Source organism: Tiliqua scincoides, chromosome 1 (genome assembly GCF_035046505.1).
Source record: "Tiliqua scincoides isolate rTilSci1 chromosome 1, rTilSci1.hap2, whole genome shotgun sequence".
Taxonomy (NCBI): Eukaryota; Metazoa; Chordata; class Lepidosauria; order Squamata; family Scincidae; genus Tiliqua; species Tiliqua scincoides.
This window is the reverse complement of record NC_089821.1, coordinates 166,388,622-166,412,663: the sequence shown is the minus strand read 5'-3', so window position 1 is coordinate 166,412,663 and position 24,042 is coordinate 166,388,622. Positions and strand designations below refer to the sequence as shown.

General features: G+C 42.0%; 1 protein-coding gene across 3 annotated transcripts in view; it reads right to left on the bottom strand.

Moving 5' to 3' along the window:
* FBXO25 (F-box protein 25) overlaps positions 1 to 23,815 on the bottom strand; it is a 35,859-nt gene extending 12,044 nt beyond the window's left edge. For 2 of the 3 annotated variants that reach the window (XM_066640352.1, XM_066640369.1), the window contains exons 1-7: positions 23,741 to 23,815; positions 16,776 to 16,918; positions 8,117 to 8,217; positions 5,199 to 5,248; positions 3,593 to 3,685; positions 2,583 to 2,676; positions 1,538 to 1,719 (exon numbers count right to left, since the gene is read on the bottom strand). In XM_066640352.1, coding sequence (XP_066496449.1) covers positions 1,538 to 1,719; positions 2,583 to 2,676; positions 3,593 to 3,685; positions 5,199 to 5,248; positions 8,117 to 8,217; positions 16,776 to 16,912 — 657 coding nt within the window. In that variant the 5' untranslated portion in view covers positions 16,913 to 16,918; positions 23,741 to 23,815. Of the gene's footprint in view, positions 1 to 1,537; positions 1,720 to 2,582; positions 2,677 to 3,592; positions 3,686 to 5,198; positions 5,249 to 8,116; positions 8,218 to 16,775; positions 16,919 to 22,523; positions 22,576 to 23,740 lie in introns of those variants that run through there. The other variant, XM_066640360.1, reaches the window with a different exon arrangement.
* Positions 23,816 to 24,042: the final 227 nt, after the last annotated feature.

The following is a 24,042-nucleotide window of genomic DNA, read 5'->3' as shown; positions in this document are numbered from 1 at the left end:
AGGCCCGGGCGCGTTTGGAGCTCAGTTGGGCTGAAAACTGCATTTTTAATTATCCACATTTTTCGGTATTGGGGGTCCAGAACATATTGTCCGCGGATACAAAGGCATCACCTATACTTCTAAGTAAACAGATAAGAGATCAGTTTCTGTTGAACAATACTAGGTCAATATCTATAGTTTGCTGTACTTCACAAATTTGTGCCAAGTTCTAACATTATGGCTGCAATTATCTGCATACTTTGGTGGACTAATACGTAGCATTTAAGTAATGTTTAAAATAATGTAATATTATACTGTGACTTAAGATGAAAATAGTAACAGCAATGGGTATGATTGAGGAGCCACAGCAAGTTCACAACAAGCACCACATGGAAGAAGAGGTTGAACAAGGCTCTTTTCCAAGAACAGCCTACCTTCTCTGCACTGCCCGACACTCTGCTCTTAAAACTGCCAACTCCATTTGGGGGAGGAGTAAGAAAAAAAACTAGGGACACCCTCTGTACGCACAAAGACATTTAAGCAGGCTTAAGAGCCTCTCTAGGATCATGGCCATCAAACCTGTACCTCAAAGCATGTTCCAAGAAGCAACTAAAAGGTACGACAAAATAGATATTTCTACAGCTGCAATAAGTCTGCAAAGTTTTAAATACCAAGGAATATCTAGGACCTAATGAAAAGCAAGTTAACATAGCAGGATATTCTGAAAACCAGCCCAACACTGGGCACACATATTGACAATTTAAGGCCCAATTCTATCCAAAACTTCCAGCATTGATGTGGTTGCAGTGCAGCCACAAGGTAAGGGGTGGCTTACCCTTACCTTGAGGAGGCCTCTGTGACTGCCCTCCTACCACAGAATGCAGCACATGCACCACTGGCATGGCTGCATCAGCACTGGAAAGTTGAATAGGATGGAACCCTTAGTCATCATATTGTAGCCAGTCACAGTTAGTTCATAACACTTGCTCCATATTTTATAGAGGTGCCGCTTAATGCCATCTTATAGCTGCTCTACAAGACAGGGCCCAGCAAGGCCTTTAGAACACTGCTTCCTAAACTCCTACAAGGGAGTGGGGAGGGGGGGAGGGACTATGCCAGCAAGCAATCCCCAGGAATCCTGGAGGATCGGGGGGGGGGGAGTCCTCTGCAGGCCTCTCTGTGCTTCTAAACATGTAAAAAAAATGAAAACTGGCACTTCCAGTTTTCACTGTGAAACTGAAAGTGGCCTGGTTTTTTCTTTTTACATGTTTGGAAGCGTGGAAAGGCCTGAAGAACCTCAGACACCCCCGCCCCCCCCAACTCTGGTGCTGACTGCCAGTAAGTAAAAAACCCTTCCCATCCCCAGCAGTATCATGATCCTGAGGATCACATTGCTGCCTTCTCCCCCCCTTAAAGGGGCAGGTACAGTGCTTCTGTGGGTGGTGGGTTGCAGCCCACCAGTTTGAAACCACTGCTTTAGAGGAAAAGAGTTCCATAACTTTTATTTTTTTTAAGTTATTCATATAATCCTTTATACAGACATAAGAGACAGATATACCTTGGGCATCTGAAGATTATTGAGCTGCTGCTGCCATAAAAGTATAGTTTCCAGTCGGCAAATCCAAATGTTTATGTTCCCTACCAATACCGACTTCCCCTCACTCATTAATACACAAAGCGTAGAACTTAGATCCTGAAGGAGGTCTTTGATCAGACGTGGGTTGTACTGGTCTTCTAGAACTTGAAGGAACAATTTAATATGCACAAATACATATGAGTGCGCTGCATTTCTATAATCACACCAACTTTTTATTCTATTGAAACATCATCATAGAATGTTAGAGTTGGCAGGAACCTTGAACATAATTTAATCAGTGCACACAACTACTGCAGCAGCTGTGATGAATGCCCTGCTCTTTGCCTATTTTTCTAAGTTTCTGAATATTTCTAACCCTGCCCCAGAAACTCCTGTGCAAGTCCAGCATCTAAGAGCAGCTGGGACACATCCTGTAGCAGGATTTATCTTTTGTTGAAATGCCATCATCAAACAGCCAAATGCTAGATTTGAATAATTCTTCCCTGGCTGGAGTACCTACGCTTCATTGAGTTGGTAGCCAAACTTATCTGTTTAGGCAAAGAGCTAGGGTGGAGTGGCCAGGTGGATTCAATTCATCCAGTCAAGTAACTATGACATCAAACCTACATTACTTAAGTTCCGGCACAGGAATGCTCACTTATTTTTGCCCTGTGTGCAGCAATATCTAATGCTGGTTCATGGAAGGCACACCTTGTCAGTAGGTGCAGGGAGCAGGATTCCTTGGACAATGTACGTAGTTAGTGATACAAACTGTGCTTGTGAATATCCTGGGACAACCACATTAGCTCTGCCAATTGATTAGGGAAATCTGGCAACAAGCCACAGGAGCTAGGTAATTTTAGTTTATTTCATGTATGATGCCCGTTTAAAGGGAGGGATATACATTCTCAGGTTAATACACCAGTTACTATACTTGTTATAACCACAACATAAACAATTAAGCAAGACCACAAAAGGCTATTCATGATCATCTTAAGCAGATACAATGGGAGTCTTGCAGTCTTACCTTTTCTAACGATTTTGTCCAAGATGTTGAAATAATTCTTTTGAGCTGCACCACTCAATGAAGTCAACTGGGATTTTGCGATTAACTGCAAAAGCTAGAAGAAAGCAGTCTGACTTACAAGATGAAGCAAGTACAGTATATAAATTTGCAGCCTTCTCTTGGTTTGTTTAGTTATGGTCTACCAAAGGAAAGCCTATGCATCCATCATCCCACAGTTCTATTTAACCTTAGTGAATAAAAAATGCTGCTAAGGTCACCTCCAGTTGAGAAGTAAAGCGCTTGACTTTCACGGGAGCTTGAACAGATGTCCACATGTAATCTGACATTTCTAATATATTTAGAAGTCCAAAAAAGATGTATAGAATGGAAATAAAAGAAACGCAGGCTGGAATTCAAAAACCTACTTTATAAGCACCCAATGACATTTTTGACTCTTGAAATAGCATTCCTCCACATTTCAAAAGTGGTTTGCCCAACCAAATAAGGAATGCTGTTGGAGAGAGAATTTTAAACTCTGCATCAGACCAAAAGTAGTTCTGCTGGTGGTTCCTGGTCATAATTCATAAATTCAGAACCACACAATCACCAAGTTCAACTTTCTCAAAAGTATCATGCAAAGAAACACTCAAATCAAGAAACTGAGTCAACAGCTTTCTTTCTGGAGAAAGATGAATTTCCTCAAAAGACGACTAACATACAGCAAGTTAATTGAGCCAAGTTAAGAGAGCCAGGGTGGTGTAGTGGTTTGGGAGGTGGACTTTGACCTGGAAGATCCAGGTTCAAATCCCCCCTTAGCCATGAAGCTTCCTGGGTGACCTTGGGCCAGTCACTTTCTCTCTGCCTCACCTACCTCACAGGGTTGTTGTGAGGACAAAAGGAGGGAAGCAGCTGTGTACACCGCCCTGAGCTCTTTGGAGGAAGGGTGGTATAAAAATGTGAAAAATAAATAAATTGGTCTTACAGTACATGAAATTCATTTGAGTCACAGAGCATAAGAACAAACATCTTACTTTAACCACATAATTGAATCTTCTGATGTCTTGAATTGCACTTGAAAAATCTAAGCGATTAAAGGCTTCTCCCAAAGTGCAATATCCATGCCTCTTAGAAAAAAGAAAAAAATGAAGCCACATGTTAAATACATACAAAAAATTACTATGGGATATGCAAGCATGTAGTAACCTATAGAGTAGCACCCATTCAAGTACAGAGCCTCTACTGTTTCATACTCACCTACCTACCTACCTTCAGTGGACGTAAAGCTGGCTTTATGACAGGTAGCAGTGTTAGACACCCTCCCTCACTTGCAATGGACTGGCTCACAAAATTAGGAAGGAGTCAAATTTTGATTGCCTCAGAAATAGTTCATCTCATTTCAGAGTCAATCCAAATTTAATCCCCTGCAAAAAAATATCCCCCCCACATTATCTATAAATCTGGTTCAACTAGTCAGATCAGTGGCAACAGGCAAGCATGGGGGAAAGGAAGGTAAGTAGGTAGAGGATGCACTCCTGAAATGTCTTGGAGGGGGCAACATCCACTTTGCACCTCATAGGTCCTCTGCTCCTTGCCTCATAGGGACTCTGCAAGGTGTAGACAACCCCTCGCCCAAGTGTTTGAAGTGCAGTCTCTTTACCTCTCTTGCTTCCCTCTGGCTTCGTGTCCCTATCAGACAACTTAGACCAATATTTCTCAAACTGTGGGTCGGGACCTACTAGGTGGGTCACATGCCAATTTCAGGTGAGTCCCCATTCATATCAGTATTTCATTTTCAATATATTAGACTTGATGCTGCCATGGCATGTGACTGCATTGGTGAAATGTTACAGGTCTGTTCTTTTAACAGGCTACTCTGTATATGCTTTTAATAACAATAGTAAACAGGACTTATTCCTGGGTAAATGTGAGTAGGATTGCAGCCTAAGATTGTTAAAAATGTTCCTGCTTGATTATGTCACTTCCAGTGGGTCCTGATAGATTCTCATTCTAAAAAGTGGGTCTTGTTGCTAAAAGTTTGAGAACCACTGGAACCTAGACAGATTATGCTTAAGTAAATGGATTTCATGGAAAGGGAGGGAGAAGACGAGAGCCAGAAATGATTCTCCTGCTCAGATGTTACGTGGATAACACTTTTGATTCTTAATGCTCACTTCTTCCTTGAAGTAAGCATTACAAGTCTCTACAGTTCACATCCAGGACTGGGCCCCTACCAAGCATTTAGCATATATAGAAGAGGCATGGAAGAAGCCAGATGAAGTTGCTATTTCAGAGGCAGCAAAAGCTTTAATGCACATTGTCCCTCATTAACCAGTGGCCTGTCTTCCACACTTAGACTAGATTCACATGCCCACACAGGGAAGGTGTCTGAATGTACTATTTGTCCACAGTGTAACCATGATAGCATACACCCACTAAGGAGGACTGAAAGATTTCAACTGCCTGAAATTTGCTACATTGTAGCCTAGACATCTACATTCCCCTTTCCCATCAACGTGCAAGACCAGCTGATGACAATCTGCACAATAAGCAAATATTGTGTAAAATATGTCCTCCCACATAGTTTAATTCAATGGATGATTACAAGCCACAAAAGATATCTTAGCACATAACACTTACTTCTCTGGTACTTTCTTTATGAACATAGATCCATTTTTCGCGATAGAAACCTGAAAGCAAAAATCAAATACAGTTCCCATTTTTAACTTTTTTTTCATAAAAAAGATGTAGCAGAAAAGGAAGACATAACACTTTGTCAAAAGCTGGAAGTAGACAATGGACTAACAGAGTCTTCGGTCTAGTTAGACATGCAGGACTTTCAGAAATACATTTTCAGCCTCTTGCAAAAAGCATTGTAACAGCGTTTAACAACACAGGCACAGGAAGAAATCTGCTAACAGACTAAACACATACATTAAAGTATTCAAAGGAGGAAGAGAAAGGTCTTACACTGATCAAAAACAAGCCAAACAAACAAGATTGCTGTGATCTAGGGCATTATGCATGAGAAAGAAGATCTGTGTTATCTCCCCAGCTGGATACGAGAACTATATAAGTAAACAGGGGCTGCACATAATAACTCTGTACCAACCAGCAGTTTGGGATGGTAGAGATCCTTTCAAAGAATTTACAGTCTCACCTCTAAGGTTTTTGGGTGCTGGGAAAGGAGTGGATTCAGTCCCTTCCTTGACAAACAGATGAATTTTTAAAGCATTTTGCAGGGGCTCCCCATGTGTTGCTTTGAATCAGAGTACAGGTGGAGTACAGGTCCCCCAGATGCATGCTGAGCCAGACTTGGATGCACCTGAACCCTCTGAAGAGGACCAGAGCTTTGCTCCAGTTGCCTTCAGAGGGCTTTCTGAAGGTTAAACAGGAAGTGACATTTTCATGCCTTATAAGGAATTGAGAGGCCCAGAGAAGATTCAAAACATTACTTCTGTTTCCCTCCGGAGACTGGAAGTGGCTCCCCCCCCCCTTTTTGGTCATTCTTTTTGGCTATTTGGGTTTAAGGGCTGTAAACAGCAGGTTTGCTTATCTATAGTTTTTGGTATCCACGGGGGAAGGAGTCTAAGAGCAGATCCCAAGCAGAGGACCAAGAAAGGTGGTATAGAAATACCTGTATTATTATTATTATCCCTTGTGGATACCAATGCCCCACCTGCACATGTTTACACTTTATCTGAACATTGCCTAGGTTTGGTAAATGAAGAATAGAAGGTCTGCCATCATAACACCTATCATCAATAAACATAGCTATTTTCAAAGCCCAGGTTTTGTTCCAACTCAGATATACTGTATAGTTTTTGTGAGAAGAAAAAAAGAAATAAATACACACAGTCCATCTGCTTGAAAAGAATTATTTTTCCAATTACTGGCAAACAAGATCATAAAGGTTTTCAAAAATATTTCTCTTTTCCTTTCATAAGTAAAATCTGTAATTCATAGTGTAACTCAGCCATTTTCAACCACAGTGCTGTGGCACATTGGTGTGCCGTGGATGGTCTGCAGGCGTGCCACGAGAGTTTGGGGGAGGGACATTTATTAGTAGGGACACTGGGGGTTGTGAGCTCCTGCTGTCAATGGGTGTGCCTTGTCAAGTGTCAAAAAACTGGTGGTGTGCCTTGACAATTTTAGTGACTTGTCAGTGTGCCATGAGATGGAAAAGATTGAAAATCACTGGTATAACTAAACAGAATGACATCACGTATAAAATGCTACCATCATAAATATGGTCTGAATATTTATTTTAGAAACATTATTTAATGATTCTCAAATAACTAGTATTTTTCTAAAATATGCATATTTTGTGCATGAATTTTGTATAGTGTGTTATATACTCTCAGCATCCAATATTCCTCCAATTTCTAGCCTACTTTGCTAACTATTTCAACTCTATTAAGAATACACTTACAGTGAATAACCTTTCCCTTATGTTAATAAATCGCTGGCATAGAAATCCAGTCAAAGTCAGTTATTTTCAACCTTTTTCATCTCATGGCACACTGTCAAGGTACTAAAATTGCCAAGATACACTTTTTTTAATAACATGGCACACCACGCTGCCAGTGAAAGCTCACATCCCATGGCCCTACTAATAAATGACACCCCCCCCCACAAACTCCTGTGGCACACTCAGACTATTCATGACACATCAATATGCAGTGGCACAGTGGTTGAAAATTACTATTCTAAGATAAGAGCCCAATCCTAACCTCCACCCCACCCCAACTGATGCAGCCAGGCCAAAAAGACAAGCACTGTATCCAGTGCGGGGGGGGGGCAGATTGAGAGGCTTTGGAGGGGAAATGGAAATTATTTCCCCATACCCTTCCATGAGCCTCCTGCTCCACAGTGGGTCTCCTTGGACCTGCGCCAGCTCAAGTGCTGGTGCAGGTCCAAGGATAAAAAAGGGATGATGAGGTTGTTAGAAGGGATAGGATCCATTGTGCGCAATTGCTGCAAGATCCACTCCCTCCTGCTGCCTCCCTGCCCTGTTCCTCTGTTGCCTTACTAGGTCTGGTGTGCGTGGCAGCAACAAGCAAGGACAGTGTGGTGCTGCTGCAACTTGCAGCAGTGTGCACAAAATGGCCACCCCAAAAGTGCTGCACATGCTGTTGGCAACCATTCTGTGACAGTGGAACAGCCTTCCACTGTTGCATCCACTTGGCAGCCCAGTTCTCAATAGGTCTGAGCTTCAAGTTGGATAGAATACAATAGCATTACCCAGACACTTGAAAGATGCTCATTTCTTGACTGTTATAAAAATATCAACCTGATAACAATTTTGCAAAATAGTTATGGCAGCCCAAAGCCAAAAACCAATTGCCACTGGTCATGACAAAACGTTTAATTAAATGGAGTTTGTAACACCTTTCTCCCCTGCTCATGTTATCTTGTAATGAATGCTGTTGCTGCTTTTGATCAAAAATTAAAAACCATAAGAAAAAATTAATTATATCTTTGAAGGCATCTCCTGAAATACAAGCTATTTGCACTACAAACTTAACTTGTTTTCAGAAGTAGAAAGCAAGTCTTACACTGAGATTTTGCACTGTTCCTAAAATGATCCATTTTCCTTTTCTTGTTTGCAAATTCACAGTCTTCGACACTGCATATTTCTTCATCGTCATTCAAGATGCTGCAAGAAAGAATCACATTTCAAGTAAAAGAACCAAGCTCTAAGATGAGCCTGCTGTATTTAACAAGTCACGCATATTGACACTGCCAAATCTAAAACAATCTTGCAAACAAGACCTTAAAGGTCATTAACATGAGTTAGTAATTTGCAATGTGCTGATATCTTGAAAGAACAGAAGACCCAACTCTTCTTTCTTTCTCTCTTTCGCTTTCCCTTCTGGCTGCCTGGAGTATTTTTTATGGGAAGCTCCACCTTGAATTTCTGAAGCATAGCTATTCACAAAAGAGCCTTCTCAGTGCTGGCCCTATCCTGTGAAACTCCCTGGTCTGTGAAGTTCATCAGGCCCCCACATTGCTGCTCTACTGCCATCTGCTAAAGGCCTGACATTTTCAGCAGGGCTCTGCATTACTGCCAGTGTTTCCCAAAGTGTGGGTCACAACCCAGTGTGTGATGGGTCACAATCCGATCCTCAATGCTTCACCGACAAAGCCTTTCTGAGAATTCCTGGAGGCCACTTCTGGATTGTGCCAGGCCCACAACCAACTCCATTGGCCTCTGTGGGCCCCAGGCACCTCTTGGAAGTGACCGGAAGCAAATTCTGTTTTACTCCCATTTGTGCCTGCTACTTCCGATCACTTCTGGGAGGCGTCTTTGGGCCACGGAAGCCAATGGAGTTGGTCGTAGGCCTGGCATGACACAGAAGCAGAAACGAGAACCTCCTAGAAAGGCTTTGTGGGCAAAGCATTGAGCATCAGGTTGTGACCCACCACCAAGGACAAGGTGGGTTGCAACACTCAAAAGTTTGGGAACCACCAATAACTACTATGAATATTAAATGATTTAGGTCTGCCCTTTGTTCCATTTTTGTTTTTATCTTTTTTTACTGATTATTTTTAATTAGTTTTATTGATAGGACAATTTTTCATGTTTTCTGTTATAAGCTGCCTCAAGTCAGTAGATGAGGTGCCAGGTAGAAATTTTTTTAAACAAACAGATTCAGCTGTAGTGCTTTGCATGTCCAAGTTTACAGGCTGAATCCTCATCTCCTATTAAAGCAGCTCAGATGACTCAGACTGAGAAAGACCTTACCCTGTGACTGAGAACCACTGCCAGATTAGATAGCATTAAGTGAGATTGCACTTTGAGATTGAGTGGTCTGACTACTCCACTCCTGGGTTAGAAACCTGGGTTAGATAGATCAAGATACAGACTATCATCAGACATTGCTTAATGATGCTCAAGTCCCTCCGATTTGAGACTGCACTGGCAGGTTAAGACTTGCCATTTACCAAAACCTTCCTTAAAAGGAAGAGTTTGGTACCAGGAAATTTTCAATTTGACTACTGAAGAACTCTTTATTATTGCTGAACAGGAGACTTGTATATTATTGTCTAGCACTGTAGTTTTTCGATTGCTGGTTTGAGCTGCAAGTTGCCTGAATGTTGTGTTTTTGTTTTTTTTTTTGAAGTAAATAAACTTCTAAACAGCCTTATGACTCAAATCACAGAGGAAGCAATCTCACTGCCCATTCACTCCCATTAAACTGAAAGCTTTCGTGGAAGACAATGTTGAGAGTATTCATAGTGAATTTATTTCTATTCCTACAATTTAGACCGATACAATACTAGTGATCACTACTTCTAGCAGGTATTAAATCACACCCAAACCACTATGGAAACACATTAGCTTTTCTGCAAGCTACAAAAATAAGCAGGAACAATCCAAATATATATAATTCATGCAGTAAAACCAACTGAATTTTAACAGTATTTTACCAAGTCCTTTGATAAAGGCTGTGATCTAATAACAAAATTCTACAGGTTCACAGTAGTAGTTTATGGCAAATTTCTTACTACCATATTTTCTATACTCCCAGATTCTTTTTAAGTTGCTTTAAAAAATAAGTGTGAAGTTGTAAACTGAAAAACTACTACCAGGTTTACAATGGTTCCACAGTTAAGCTTTTGATTATCACACAGAAAAGCTAAATGGAAGAGTAGCTAAACAAAAGCAGCAAAAAGCTCTTCATTTTCCAAAACAATATTCCAAAGACTGTCTTGCTTATATATAAGGCAGTGAGCTTCACACAAATAGGAAGAACTGGTAAAGCTTTCCAGCACAAAAGAGTACAACAATAAGAAAGTAAAATTACTTTATCTTCCCTTTTCCATTTTCTGACAAGAAAATTGTATACAGGCATTTCTACCACTCAAGAGTATTCACTTTTATTAAAACAGTTGAGTCTGTCAAATGAAGGTATTTATCACTGTCAGCTCAGGTCTACAAAGCACCACAATATAGCCTGGATGTTGTAAATCACCAGAACAAAAAGAGAAAAAAAAACTAACATGCATACATACAGCCCTCTGGCAACTACACAGCAAGCACTAAAAAAGTACACCAAGCAACAAATTTAACATAGCATCTCAAACTTGGTTTTTAAAAATCACAAGGATCCACCATGGTACACAAATGATTTTGAAGACTTCAGGAATTCCATATGAATCAAGCATGACCTACAGACATCAGTCAGAAGAAATCAGTAACCGATTCTTCAATATCTACTAACTATTAAGTCTGTGAACAGAAAATCTGCATTTTGGCCCAGCCTATTAACGTGGCCATTGAGCTTCATACCAAACTGATTTCAAGGAAGTGCCAAAAGTCTGACACTTCTTAAAACTGAACCAAGTATGAAAAGGTACCTCTTTTCAAGTTCACTTTCATATACACAAATAAGAGCCTAGCAAATTTTCACCATAAATAGCAGAAACTCATAGCTATGAAGATGTCATATAACGAGATTATAAAACAAGTAGCTAAATCATAAAGCAGCAACATACCTAGCTTAAACAAAAAACCTGCTCCTACAGCCAAACCTGGAAGTGACAGAAAGAATATAAACACTGCTACCCAAATTTCTACTCCTGTGCCCTGCTATGAATGTTCTAGAGCAGTGTGGGTCGGGACTCACTAGATGGGTCGCAAGCCCATTTCAAGTGAGTCCCCATTCATTTCCATATTTTATTTTTAATATGTTAGACCTGATGCTACCATGGTATGTGACTGCATTTGGGGAAATGTGACACATCTGTACTTGTAACAGGCACTTATAGATATGCTTTTAACAGTGATAGTAAATGGGACTTACTCCTGGTTAAGTGTGGGTATGATTGCAGCCTAGGATCCTTAAAAAATTTTCCTGCTTGATGATGTCACTTTCAGCCATGACATCACTCTCAGAGGAACCCGACACATTCACATTTTAAAAAGTGGGTCCTGGTGCTAGAAGTGTGAGAACCATTATTCTAGAGAGCATACAAATGGGCTCAGGTTTTTCAGTGTCAGTAGTCCACCGGCCCATTGCACCCATCACTGGCTGCACCATCAAGAACTTTTAAGAGCAGGGGCAGAACTTCCATCAGTCAGCTCCCTGTGCCTCAACATCTTCTACAGAAGGCAGAAAAACCTTGCAGAGAGTTACAGCACTGAGACTTCCCTGATTTTTCCAGGATAACAAAGACTGATCCATTTAGTTCTACTCTGTTTGATTTGTGCAATATGCCACGAAAAGCGTAACGCAACACAAGATTCTGATTCAGGTTCAATAACTAGAAGTGGAGATATTGTTAAATTGGAATTCGATGTGCAAAGGAGTCTGGCCATCAGGCAGTGCTTGGTCATCATGCCTAGAATCAACAAAAGAGAATTAATAGCTGTTAATGACCCAAGAATTTTCCTGAAAGGGAGCCTTCACTGGGACTATCATGTACATCTACTTGAGAGAAGCAAAGATTGAGGGTGTCTCAGGTGGGTAGAAAAGAACACTAACAAAACGACTGAAGAAGGGCAGTTGGGGGGGACCGATGGATATTCTGAGCAATAAAACTAGGTTTTGAACTGTGCAAGAAGCGAGGTAGACTAGATAAAGAATCTAAAGTGCCTACCAACTCCTAAATGCCTGTAGAACCAATGTAATATGTTGTTGCTTACAGAAACATTTTGCTATTCAATGCTCAACCTGTATTATTTGGAAATAAAAGCAAATATTAGAAAGACACTGTAAGCTCTCAGTTGCCTCTCTTCTAAAAGAAGCCTGAACTGAGATGTGCTGCATCTCTGGGTCACCACTCAGGGGACACGTTGTAATACCATCAAGCTATAAGGTCATTCAAAGTATGTTTTAGAGTTTTTCCTTTCTGGATAAGTAGACTTGACAATAGAAGAAATAGGATATAAAAGAAACAAAATATATGGCACCACAGATTCACCAAAGATGGATCATGCCAGATTATTTGAGAGCTGAACACCTCTGAGCAGCACACTGTTTTACTAGAAAGTCATTGTGGGGGAAAAGGAGTAGGGTCAGGGGCCACTATCACCATATATATCTCATCCAAGATACAGTATATAGCACCACAAGATCCCATAGCTACAGCTATTGTTCACTTACATTCTCTTGCCCCAGGTTAACCAATGGAGGGCCGGATGCTGCTCCTCAGAGGCTGAATTTGACCTTGGGGTATATAGTTTACCTAGTACATAACTAATCTGTGGAACTCCTTGCCACAGGATGTGGTGATAGCACCTGGCCTAGATGCCTTTAAAAGGGGATTGGACAAATTTATGGAGGAAAATTCCATCACGGGTTACAAGGCCATGATGGGTGAATGCTATCTCCTGGTGTTAGAAGTAGACTACCTCAGAATGCCAGGCGCAAGGGAGTAGCAACAGAACGCAGTTATCTCATTGTCCCATGTGCTCCCTGAGGTATCTCGTGGGCCATGGAGAGAAACAAGAAGCTGGACTAGATGGGCCTTTGGCCTGATCCAGCAGGGCTTTTCTTATGTTAGTTACTAAACCCTACCCTAACTAGCTTCCTGGACAAAGGAAGTGAAGAAGACCAAAAGAAACCACAGTTTACCAAGATACCACATAAGATATCACTAACTAAATGAGGGAAGCTGTCATCCAGAGAGATATTGCAAGAAAAGTAAAGAACTAGTAAGAGAGGTACCACATTATGCCGGAAAAACCAAGAGCCTGTTCCTACCCATGTTTACTCTGAAGTTGAAACCTACTTGCATTTATCAGGAGGTTTGAATGCTGAGAACCAGTTCCTCACTATCAGTTCTGTGACCCTGCCATATTTAATATGTCTCATTGAATTTGGGAGGAAACCAGGAAATCTACAAACGAAACTTGCAAATGACACAAAACTGCAGAGAAATGAGAATACATATGGGCATCAAGAAGCTGCATAGAAGCAAGTGAATGATCTCACAAAACGGAAAAACAGTAAATACTGTAGGACAGGGGTGCCCAAACTCCGGCCAGGGGGCGACTTGCGGCCCTTGGGGACTCCCAATCCAGCCTGTGGCGAGCCCCTAGTCCCCAGTAAGCCTCTGGCCCTGCGAAGACTTTGCTATTAGCTGGAGACTCGTCATCTGGAAATGACGGAAGAGGAACATTATCTTTACTGATGTCAAACGGACTACGACTCATGAGCAAACAGGGTGTTCCAGATGTAAAGAAACCAAATTCAGTCCTACAAGATGTAGCAGGTATGACATTTCTGGAAGGGTATGGAAGTCCTAATGCCTTAGGACAGTGGTTTCCAAACCTTTTAGCACTGGAACCCACTTTTTAAAATGAAACTCTACTGAGACCCACATAGCCTTATGAGTCACACTTTACCAGCTGCTCAAGCCTTTTTTAAAAATCCCGTTTTTATCCTTTTACTATGGTGGGGTGACCACCTTCTGGAGAATTTACTGAGCTCCACATACATTAGATCAGGACTATTCTGGTGGTTTCTGTTCCCATTCACCTGGGCTTCAATAAAAGCCAAAGCATATTTGCCTACTCAAAAGTAAAGGTGCACGTGCAGCTCAGTTTCACTTTCCATGGGTCTCAATACATTTTTTTCCTTGTCAACTACCTGCTTGTCTGTTTCAATTTCACAACCCACCAACAATCGACCCATTGATGGGTCCCAACTTATAGTTTGGGAAACACTGCCTTAGTACAAGGTGTTCATACGTAGCAAGGCATCCAATTTTGGACCCACATTTTCCTACTTGAATTTATCCTCTTTGTAAGCTCTATTCCTGCAAATGCATTGTACCAGGTAAGCTGGGACAACCTGACTAAATTACCCTACCAACACAACACCAGAAACATCTGAGGGCTGTGTCTATACGGTTTCTGTACATATATAAAGTATCAGCACAGATTAAGCCAAATCTGCATACCACACAATATAAGGGTCTTCTCAATAGAAACAGTTCCTGTATTTCTCTGTGAAAATGCTCGACTCGCCTCTGCCACCACTGAGGAAAGCTCAGTGCTTGGTTTCCAACACTGGCATCAGGAAGCAGATCTTTGCATCCTTCAAGCCTCTGCAGTGAAGATCACATAATAAGCCTCTCCAAACCTGCAATTTCAAGCTTTTTACAGCATTAACCTAGTTTTAACATCATGAGTCTAACAGCCCACCTTATATTAAAAACAGTAGAGTCCCCATGGCAACTCTATTTCAGATAATTAAGTTGTTACATTACCACTGAGTATCAGGCTATTATTGCGAATAACCTAAAATACATTTCAGCTGCCCTAATCTTTCTCTAAATCAATGCCCTTTCCCCAAATATATACACTACCAAACTATGCACAAATATATGCACTACCAAACTAAAACTGAAATCTCTATTGCTTAGATACAATAATTGGAAAAGTCCTCTGCTACATTTACAGTAGTGTTAGCATAATGCCATCAATCGAGAGATGCAAAATGTTGTAGTTTAAAGTCAGCGATAGTAAAACATTTGTATCTGATTGAAAAGTTGACCATTATGTACCAAGACCTGCTGATGTTTTATTCCAGATTCATTATCATGTTCACAAACTGAAGGTTTGGGAAAAGATAGGTAAGTGGTTGCCTCCCTTGTAACAGATTTTGGGATATTTACAAATAAATCCCAAGAAAATTAAGTTGTTTTGGCAATAAAAATATATTTTTGACTGTAGCACATCCTGTAAACAGAAGCACACAAAAACACATGCATGAGATTGTGCCCTGCAGTGTACATTTGCGCTCTACATGCACATTTAAAGCGCAGGCCTATATATGCTTATTCACCAATAATTTCCGTAGACCTTACATGAGTAAGGGTAAACCTGCACAGAACTCCAAAAGGTCTAAAAACTCTCCTTTTTATATAGATCATTTTGGTTTAACCATTTACATTGTTTGTGGACCTACCTCAGACTGGCAAGGGAGCAAAGGGGTGTTAGTAGATTTCATGCATTAAAAACTGGTCACTTGTGTTTAATAAAGTGGCCCAAGTTAAACTCCAGTGCAGTCTGGAGTCTTTGTTGGGGAGTGTAAGGGTAAACAGAATGCCAGGTGCAGGGGAGCGACAGTGAGATGCAAGTATCTTGTGTGCTGCCTGAGGCATCTGGTGGGCTGCTGTGAGATACAGGAAGCTGGACTAGATGAGCTTGGCCTGATCTAGTAGGGTTCTTCTTATGCTCTTATATGTTTGAAAGAACACTCAGCAGTCCTTTTGAATTCTTCTCTAGCATAAAGAAATGATGTCGCTAGGGTGAAAAAAATGATAGTTAGCAAGGGCAATCTAATGAAACTTAGAGAGGGTAGTATGTTACTCCCATAGGAAATCCTCATTTCTAGGGTGAAACTGTTCTCCAGATACTGTTTTATCCCTCTTTAAATGGATGGAATGGTTAATGGTTAGAGGCAGTTGTTTCCAGTGAGTAAATAGGACTACAGCCTAAATCTTACTGAACACAATGGGCTTACTTCTGAGTAAAATAAATACCACCATTTTCAAACACCTGTTAACTGTAAATTCCTTCCCTTTGGGGACATCACGCACCAGGCAGCCTGTGTCAATGACCTAAAAGGACAGAGCCAGTAACTCTTGAGCTTTCATGAATCAAATTTGTGGTGAAACAAGGAAGTACCCCCAAAAGCAAGTGAGAGTTATATTCACAAAGCAACAGCTTCCGTTTATCAGCTTTAGTCTAAATGTTTCCATTTATTTACTACAAAATCCATAATCTCGTTTATGTTGATACCTAGGCTCAGTACCCAATAATCATAATCAAGTTCATCTCTTAAGACCCCACTTCAGATTAGAGTTTTCAAAAATCTATTTGCTTTCCGTGTCCAGCGGCAGCAGCAATGCTAATTTTTTTAAAATATATGGTCCTGTTTATTAAACCAAAAAACATGGAGGGCATCTGGAACTGCCCATGCATGAATACCAATACCAACTGTATTAGCCAACCACATGGATTCAAAGATCTATGTGGTAAATGACTCCAAACCTTATGACCACAATGAAGACTGGTAGTACAGCCACAAATAAGTGGTGGTTTCTGGCACCTTCCATAAGTCAAATGCAGCACATACACATCCCCTAAATCATACCAATTATCAAAGCAAACAAAAAAATAGGCTTTGCCGTGATACTAACATTCAATTTACATGCAAGTACACCTTCCTTACTCTACTTCTCCCCAGGAAAACTTACACAGTATGGCCAATGTTGTTAAGTTGATTTTTCTCATCCTCAAGTCCTGAGCTGCAAGGCTCACATCTCTTCCAGCCATCTGCTGTTTTAATCCATCTCCAGCCTGGAGACCGCCAGTCTTGGCCTAAGAAAGGCATGGTTTCCTTAAGAGCAAAAAATGATCAGTACAATTTTAAAATGCTATGGCATCAATTTCACTGCTACATAAGCAAGAAGATCTTTGAAACTAGCATCCAGAGAACCTCTGTGTTAGGGGATGGGGCAAAAAAAAAAACACCCAAAAAACACGACATGTTATGACTAAAATATCATGCCTCATTGCATCTCTAAACAGTGATTCTCAACCTTTTTCATCTCATGGCACACTGACAAGGCACTAAAATTGTCAAGGCACACCAATGGGTTTTTGACAATGAACAAGGCACATCATGCTGCCAGTGGAGGGCTCAAATCCCCCATTGGCCCTACTAATAAATGACCTCCCAAATTACTGTGGCACACCTGTGAACTGCTTGTGGCACACCAATGTGCCACAGCACAGTGGTTGAAAATGGCTGCTGTAAACCTTTGATTGTGAAAAGATGGAAGTACCATAAAAGGAATAAAGGTATATTATTAGTACCCTGAACAGTAGCACACCTGTCCAGCACTGGCTGTAAATAGCATGGCACATTTAATCTGGATTAGTCATGTCCTAATACAGAATAAACTTCTTATTTTACTCATAATTACAGCACTCAAAGAGTGGGAAAAGCATATGTTATCTTTTTATTGCCACCTAATGGGAAGAGTAGGGATCCTAATTTCATTCAAGAGGAGTACACAGCAAGAGTATGGCAGTTTTCTGACAACAAATAATCCTATAGCTCAGTGGTGCTCACACATTTAACACCAGTAGCCACTTTTTAGAATGAGAATCTGTCAGGACCCACCAGAAGTGATGTCATGACCTCAGTCAGGAAGTGACATCAACAAGCAGGAAAATTTTTAGCAATTCTAGGCTGCACTCCTACCCCCACTTATCCAGGAGTAAGTCCCATTTACTTTCGTTGTTGAAAGCATTTACATAGTAGCTTGTTAGAAGTACAGGTCTGTAACATTTTCCCAAATGCAATCATATACCATGGTAGCATCAAGTTTAATATATTAAAAATAAAATATTGAAATGAATGGGGACCCACCTGAAATTGGCTTGCAACCCACTTAGTGGGTCCCGCCCCACAGTTTGAGAAACACTGCTATAGCTTATATAGAGGCTTTTTACAGGTATCAACCTACTGCCATTTATCACCCTGAAATAAACGGATGCCTTTGAACAGCATGCTTGCCTTTGATCGTCATAATTATGGCCCAATTCCTAACTTTTGGCACAATCAAGAGATGTGTGGATGAATATGGCACAGCAAAAAAGTCACCTTCCCCATTGTAGTGATGGCTATAGTAAGAATTTGTGCTACTTTTCAAGTCAATAATGAGCCAATTCAGACAAAGGGAAAATTGAAATGTAATTATTAGAATAAATAATTTTGCAACACTTATTATTCTATAAAGTGAAATAGTATTAAATAATACTGTCAGGTAACACAAGCAGATCTCCTGCCTGTATTTCTGCCAATTTCAACTCTGTTTTCCACACCAATAAATGACATTGCCATATTTGCAAGTGTTGCAGATATCACAACAGTTCTATAGACATGTTGCTTGTACCATCCCATTCCCTCTCTTGGCTTCTTCACCTGCCCTCCTCCCTGCCCCTGCACATCAAGCAAAGGCAATTCTGTTCACCCACTTTAATCCCTGGCAATTTCATAACTGCTGCCACACTTCAAAAGAAATGACTCCCATGCTAGTAAAGATGTACTGAGATGGTAATAAGGATAACAAACCTAAGCTTTGATGGAGGTTCATTCATTTGAACATATGAACATAAGAACAGCCCCATTGGATCAGGCCATAGGCCCATCCAGCTTCCTGTATCTCACAGCTGCCCCACCAAATGCCCCAGGGAGCACAACAGATAACAAGAGACCTGCATCCTGGTGCCCTCCCTTGCATCTGACATAGCCCATTTCTAAAATCAGGAGGTTGCACATACACATCATGGCTTGTAACCCATAATGGATTTTTCCTCCAGAAACTTGTCCAATCCCCTTTTAAAGGCAACCAGGCCAGATGCCGTCACCACATCCTGTGGCAAGGAGTTCCACAGACCAACCACACGCTGAGGAAAGAAATATTTTCTTTTGTCTCAACACTCTCCCAACACTCAATTTTAGTGGATGTCCCCTGGTTCTGGTGTTGTGTGAGAGTGTAAAGAGCATCTCTCTATTCACTTTATCCTTCCCATGCATAATTTTGTATGTCTCAATCATGTCCCCCCTCAGGCACCTCTTTTCTAGGCTGAAGAGGCCCAAACGCCATAGCCTTTCCTCATAAGGAAGGTGCCCCAGCCCCGTAATCATCTTAGTCGCTCTCTTTTGCACCTTTTCCATTTCCACTACGTCTTTTTTGAGATGTGGCGACCAGAACTGGACACAGTACTCCAGATGTGGCCTTACCATCGATTTGTACAACGGCATTATAATATTAGCTGTTTTGCTCTCAATACCTTTTCTAATGATCCCAAGCATAGAATTGGCCTTCTTTACTGCTGCCGCACATTGGGGCGACACTTTCATCAACTTGTCCACCACCACCCCAAGATCTCTCTCCTGATCTGTCACAGACAGTTCAGAACCCATTAGTCTATATGTGAAGTTTTGATTTTTTGCCCCAATGTGCATGACTTTACACTTACTTACATTGAAATGCATCTGCCATTTTGCTGCCCATTCTGTCAGTTTGGAGAGATCCTTCTGGAGCTCCTCACAATCACTTCTGGTCTTCACCACTCGGAAAAGTTTGGTGTCATCTGCAAACTTAGCCACTTCACTGCTCAACCCTGTCTCCAGGTCATTTATGAAGAGGTTGAAGAGCACCGGTCCCAGGACAGATCCTTGGGACACACTGCTTTTCACCTCTCTCCATTGTGAAAATTGCCCATTGACACCCACTCTCTGTTTCCTGGTCTTCAACCAGGTCTCCATGCAGGAGAGGACCTGCCCTCTAATTCCCTGACTGTGGAGTTTTTTCCCCTTAATGCTGCTGGCCATGTGTTCCTCACAGTCTCTCTTGACCTCCCATATCACCTTCTTACATTTCTTTTGCCACAGTTTATGTTCCTTTTTATTCTCCTCATTAGGGCAAGACTTCCATTTATGAAAGGAAGCTTCCTTGCCCTTTACAGCCTCTCTAACTTGGCTGGTTAGCCATGCGGGCACCCTCCTGGACTTAGTCGAGCCCTTCTTCCTTTGCGGTATACACTTCCGCTGGGCCTCTATTACTGTTGCTTTGAGCAACCTCCATGCTCTCTGTAGAGACTGGACTCTTTTTACCTTCCCTTTCAACCTCCTTCTAACCAGTCTCCTCATTTGAGGGAAGTCCGCCCTTCGGAAGTCAAGGGTTTTTGTAAGAGATTTGCCTGATATTCTTCCCCCGACGTGCATGTTGAAACAGATCGCAGCATGATCACTGTTCCCCAATGGCTCCATAACATTGACATCTCTAACCAGGTCCTGAGTACCACACAATATTAAATCCAGAGTCACCTGTCCTCTGGTGGGCTCCATGACTAGCTGCTCTAAGGCACAGTCATTTAGCATGTCAAGGAATCCAGTCTCCTTTTCGTGACCAGAACACAAATTGACCCAGTCAATATGAGGATAATTGAAGTCCCCCATGACTATAACCCAGTCCCTCCTTTTCACCTCCCTGATCTGTTTCCTCATTTCAAGGTCCCCTTCCTGTTTCTGGTCTGGAGGACGACAGTACGCCCCCAGTATTACATCACTCTTCAGGCCTGGTAACTTAACCCATAGAGATTCTATGGAGTCGGACCCACCTTCAATCTCTACTTTGCTGGATTCTATCCCTTCCTTAACATAAATGGCCAACCCACCTCCAACACGCCCCTCCCTGTCCCTCCTGGTTTGCCCCTCCCTGTCCCTCTTGGTTTATAGCCCTGGACTGCGGTATCCCACTGATTCTCCGCATTCCACCAGGTTTCCGTTATACCCACTATGTCAGTGTTTTCCCTAGTCACCAGCCATTCCAGTTCTCCCATCTTTGCTCGAAGACTTCAGGCATTTGCATAAATGTATTTGTAAATGGAATGCCCCAGGATGGGCTTCTTATTAGCTCCTTTATCCCTGAATCCTCTCATTGTGCCAAACCGTCTATCACATCCCATCATGCTATCATTCCCAATTTCTTCTCCTACTCTGTCTTTGCCTTGTTGTTCTCTAACCTCCCCATCCTCGTCCCATATGGATTAGGAGTCCCAAACCAGATGCCCCTTGGCTCCTGTCAGCCTTCCCCCAGGGATCAGTTTAAAAGTTGCTCTGCCACCTTTTTAATGTTATGCGCCAGCAGTCTGGTTCCATTCTAGTTCAAGTGAAGCCCGTCCCTCTTATACAGGCCCCGCTTGTCCCAAAATGTTCCCCAGTGCCTAACGCAGCTAAACCCCTCCTCCCTACACCACCATCTCATCCATGCATTGAGATCCCTGATCTCCGCCTGCCTAGCTGGCCCTGCACGTGGAACAGGTAGCACTTCAGAGAACGCTACCTTTGAGGTCCTGGCTTTCAGCTTCCTACCTAATAGCTTAAATTTGGCCTTCAGGATCTCCCAGCTACACTTGCTCACATTTGCCTTTAAAACACATTCAAGCAAGTTCAAAAAATGAAAAAATGCTACTTTTGAAGCATTCTCTGGAGTTCAGGATACACTTCCAAAATGAAAAAGAGAATGGTCCAAGAAAAAAAGAGAGAGAGAAACTCCTAGTCAATGTTTGTGCCTGGTCTTATCTCCCATTCCCCCACCACCACCTTCATGCATCAACAGCATGAATCCCTAAGTATTTGCACCTGGCTTCTATGTGTGCACTATTTAAGTGACCCCCAAACACTCATTGTTCTGCTACCTGGATATTATTCACACACATTGGTGTACATGACACTTCATATATTACAAATAAAGTTAGTCCCATATCCTGAAAAAGTAGTATCTATTAAAAGCAGGTCTAAGCCAGCAAAATCTTTTTTCTGTGTGTATAAGACTCATGTGTAATACAGTCTGTGTTTATTACAGACTCATGCCTCCCTGAAATGTATATCGCACAGGCAAGGCTTTATAGCAAACAGAGCAAATAAACCACAGAAGGCTAAATTAGAAACTCATAGGTAATACAAAGGCAGCAAGCAAACACAGTCACAGAGTTCAGAGTCACAGAGTTCAGGCTGACACAAATAACTTTACTGCAGTTGTTTACTTAAGCCCAGAAAACACTCTTATCTCATCTATATGTTATGGTTAGCAAGTCTAGGTGTTTCTCCTTGAGACACCAGCCTTTGCTATAAAAGAGTTCCTAGGTGACTTTTCAACTTACAGAGAAAGATTCGGTCCCCAGTGACCTTACGAGCAACCATTAGACCATGGAGAAGACACAGAACACATTTACTTCCCAGATGTTACAGCTGTCCTGTCCTTGGCATCAGTTTGTGAAAAAGTGTAACTGCAGTGTTAGCACACAATACAAAAAGCGATGCAGCAGAGTTAAAGCAGTGGACTGGGGAGACCCACATTTAAGCCCTGCACAACCACTAAGCACTACTAGTTGGCACTGGGACAGATACTCTCAACATAATCTACCTCGAAGGCTTGTTGGGATCATTAAAAAGAGGGAAGAGCAGCCATTTATCCCACCTGGACCTGAGGCACCTGCAGTAAGAATACAGCAACAATATAGCAGGAGGCAGAGAGATAACTAAATATAACATTTTGAGCTTTTTAGAACAAAAACATAGTAAAAAAAAGAGATAACATTCAGAATAAAATAGAGAGAAAAAAGAAGACTGAGCACAAAATAAAAAGTCAAAAGATTTTTACTCTTATGGGACAAATGGCCTTCTTTCTTTTTGGAAAGCTAGAACAGTGGGCCAACTTTGAGAGGCACCATAAATTAATTGAGGGTTGTTGTGGCCAGAAAGTTCCTGACTTACAGTACATCTCAGAACAAACACGCTATCAAAACACAAAAACTGCATTTGACAGAAATCCCTGACATGGCTCACTTTTGCACCTGTGAAGCCCAGAGGAAAGGAAGGCAGCAGGGGCTGCACTCACAAACTGTAGATACAATGGAGGATAGAGTGTCTATGCCTTTAGCCATCGCATAGAACATGGAATTTTTGCCAGGAATTTTGTGACCCCTTCCATGTTGAGCTGCATCCACCAGAATTCCCTCTCCTATACAGTGATTAAAGGTATAGGCACTCTGCCTGCCCCCCTTTGTATCTGGTAACTCAATATGTAAATATTCTTCACCACCACCATCATCTCAGTGTGAAAGAGCTTTCGCAGGATCAGGGCTCAGCAGCATCAAATCAATCTGCCTTGACAGAATCCTGACAGCCTACTAAGTACACAAAGAGCACAATCCTGCACATGCCTACTCAGAAGTCAGTAACATTGGGTTCATTGGAGCTTACTCTCAGATCAGTAGGATTACAGTCAAAGGCTGTGATACTAGCCACACCATGGAGTAAGCCCCATTGACTATAGTGGGATTTACTTCTGAGTAGATATGACAGGCTTGGGCACTCTGTCTGTTCCCCTTTGTATCTGGTCACCCTAACACTTTCCTTGAAGGTTTCTCTCTCATTGTCTACCTGGCACCTAGGAAAATCCCATAATAACTCTGCCATCCCCAGGCAGGAAGGCTATTACCATTCCCCTCCCCAGTACCTCCTGCCCCACATAGCTCTCTGCAGGCTCATTGCAGCCTTAGAACGTTCAGTTTTAACCCTTTCCTTAGCCTTAGAACGTTCAGAACCCTCCACCGCTGCCCCCCCCCTCCGAATTCTCACCGAAACCAAGAAGCTGCTGCAGCCTCCAGTCCAAAGTCTATTATTGTTATTGACGGAAGCAACCTGGACGTTCCATTTTCCCCGCCCCTTTGCTTTTCTCCGATTGGCCAGTCTTCACCGTGCTTGTTGCCACCCGATATCCCGCCTGGCGATTGGCTGCCCTGGGCATTGTGATGTTGCAGGGCTCACCCCCTCACGTGATCAGAGCAAAACGGAGCACGTGTTAATGTTTTGGTAAGGAGGGCTGTGTAGGGAAGGAGTGCCTGCAGGACTGGGGGCGCGGCTAAGGCGGGGCGGGGCGG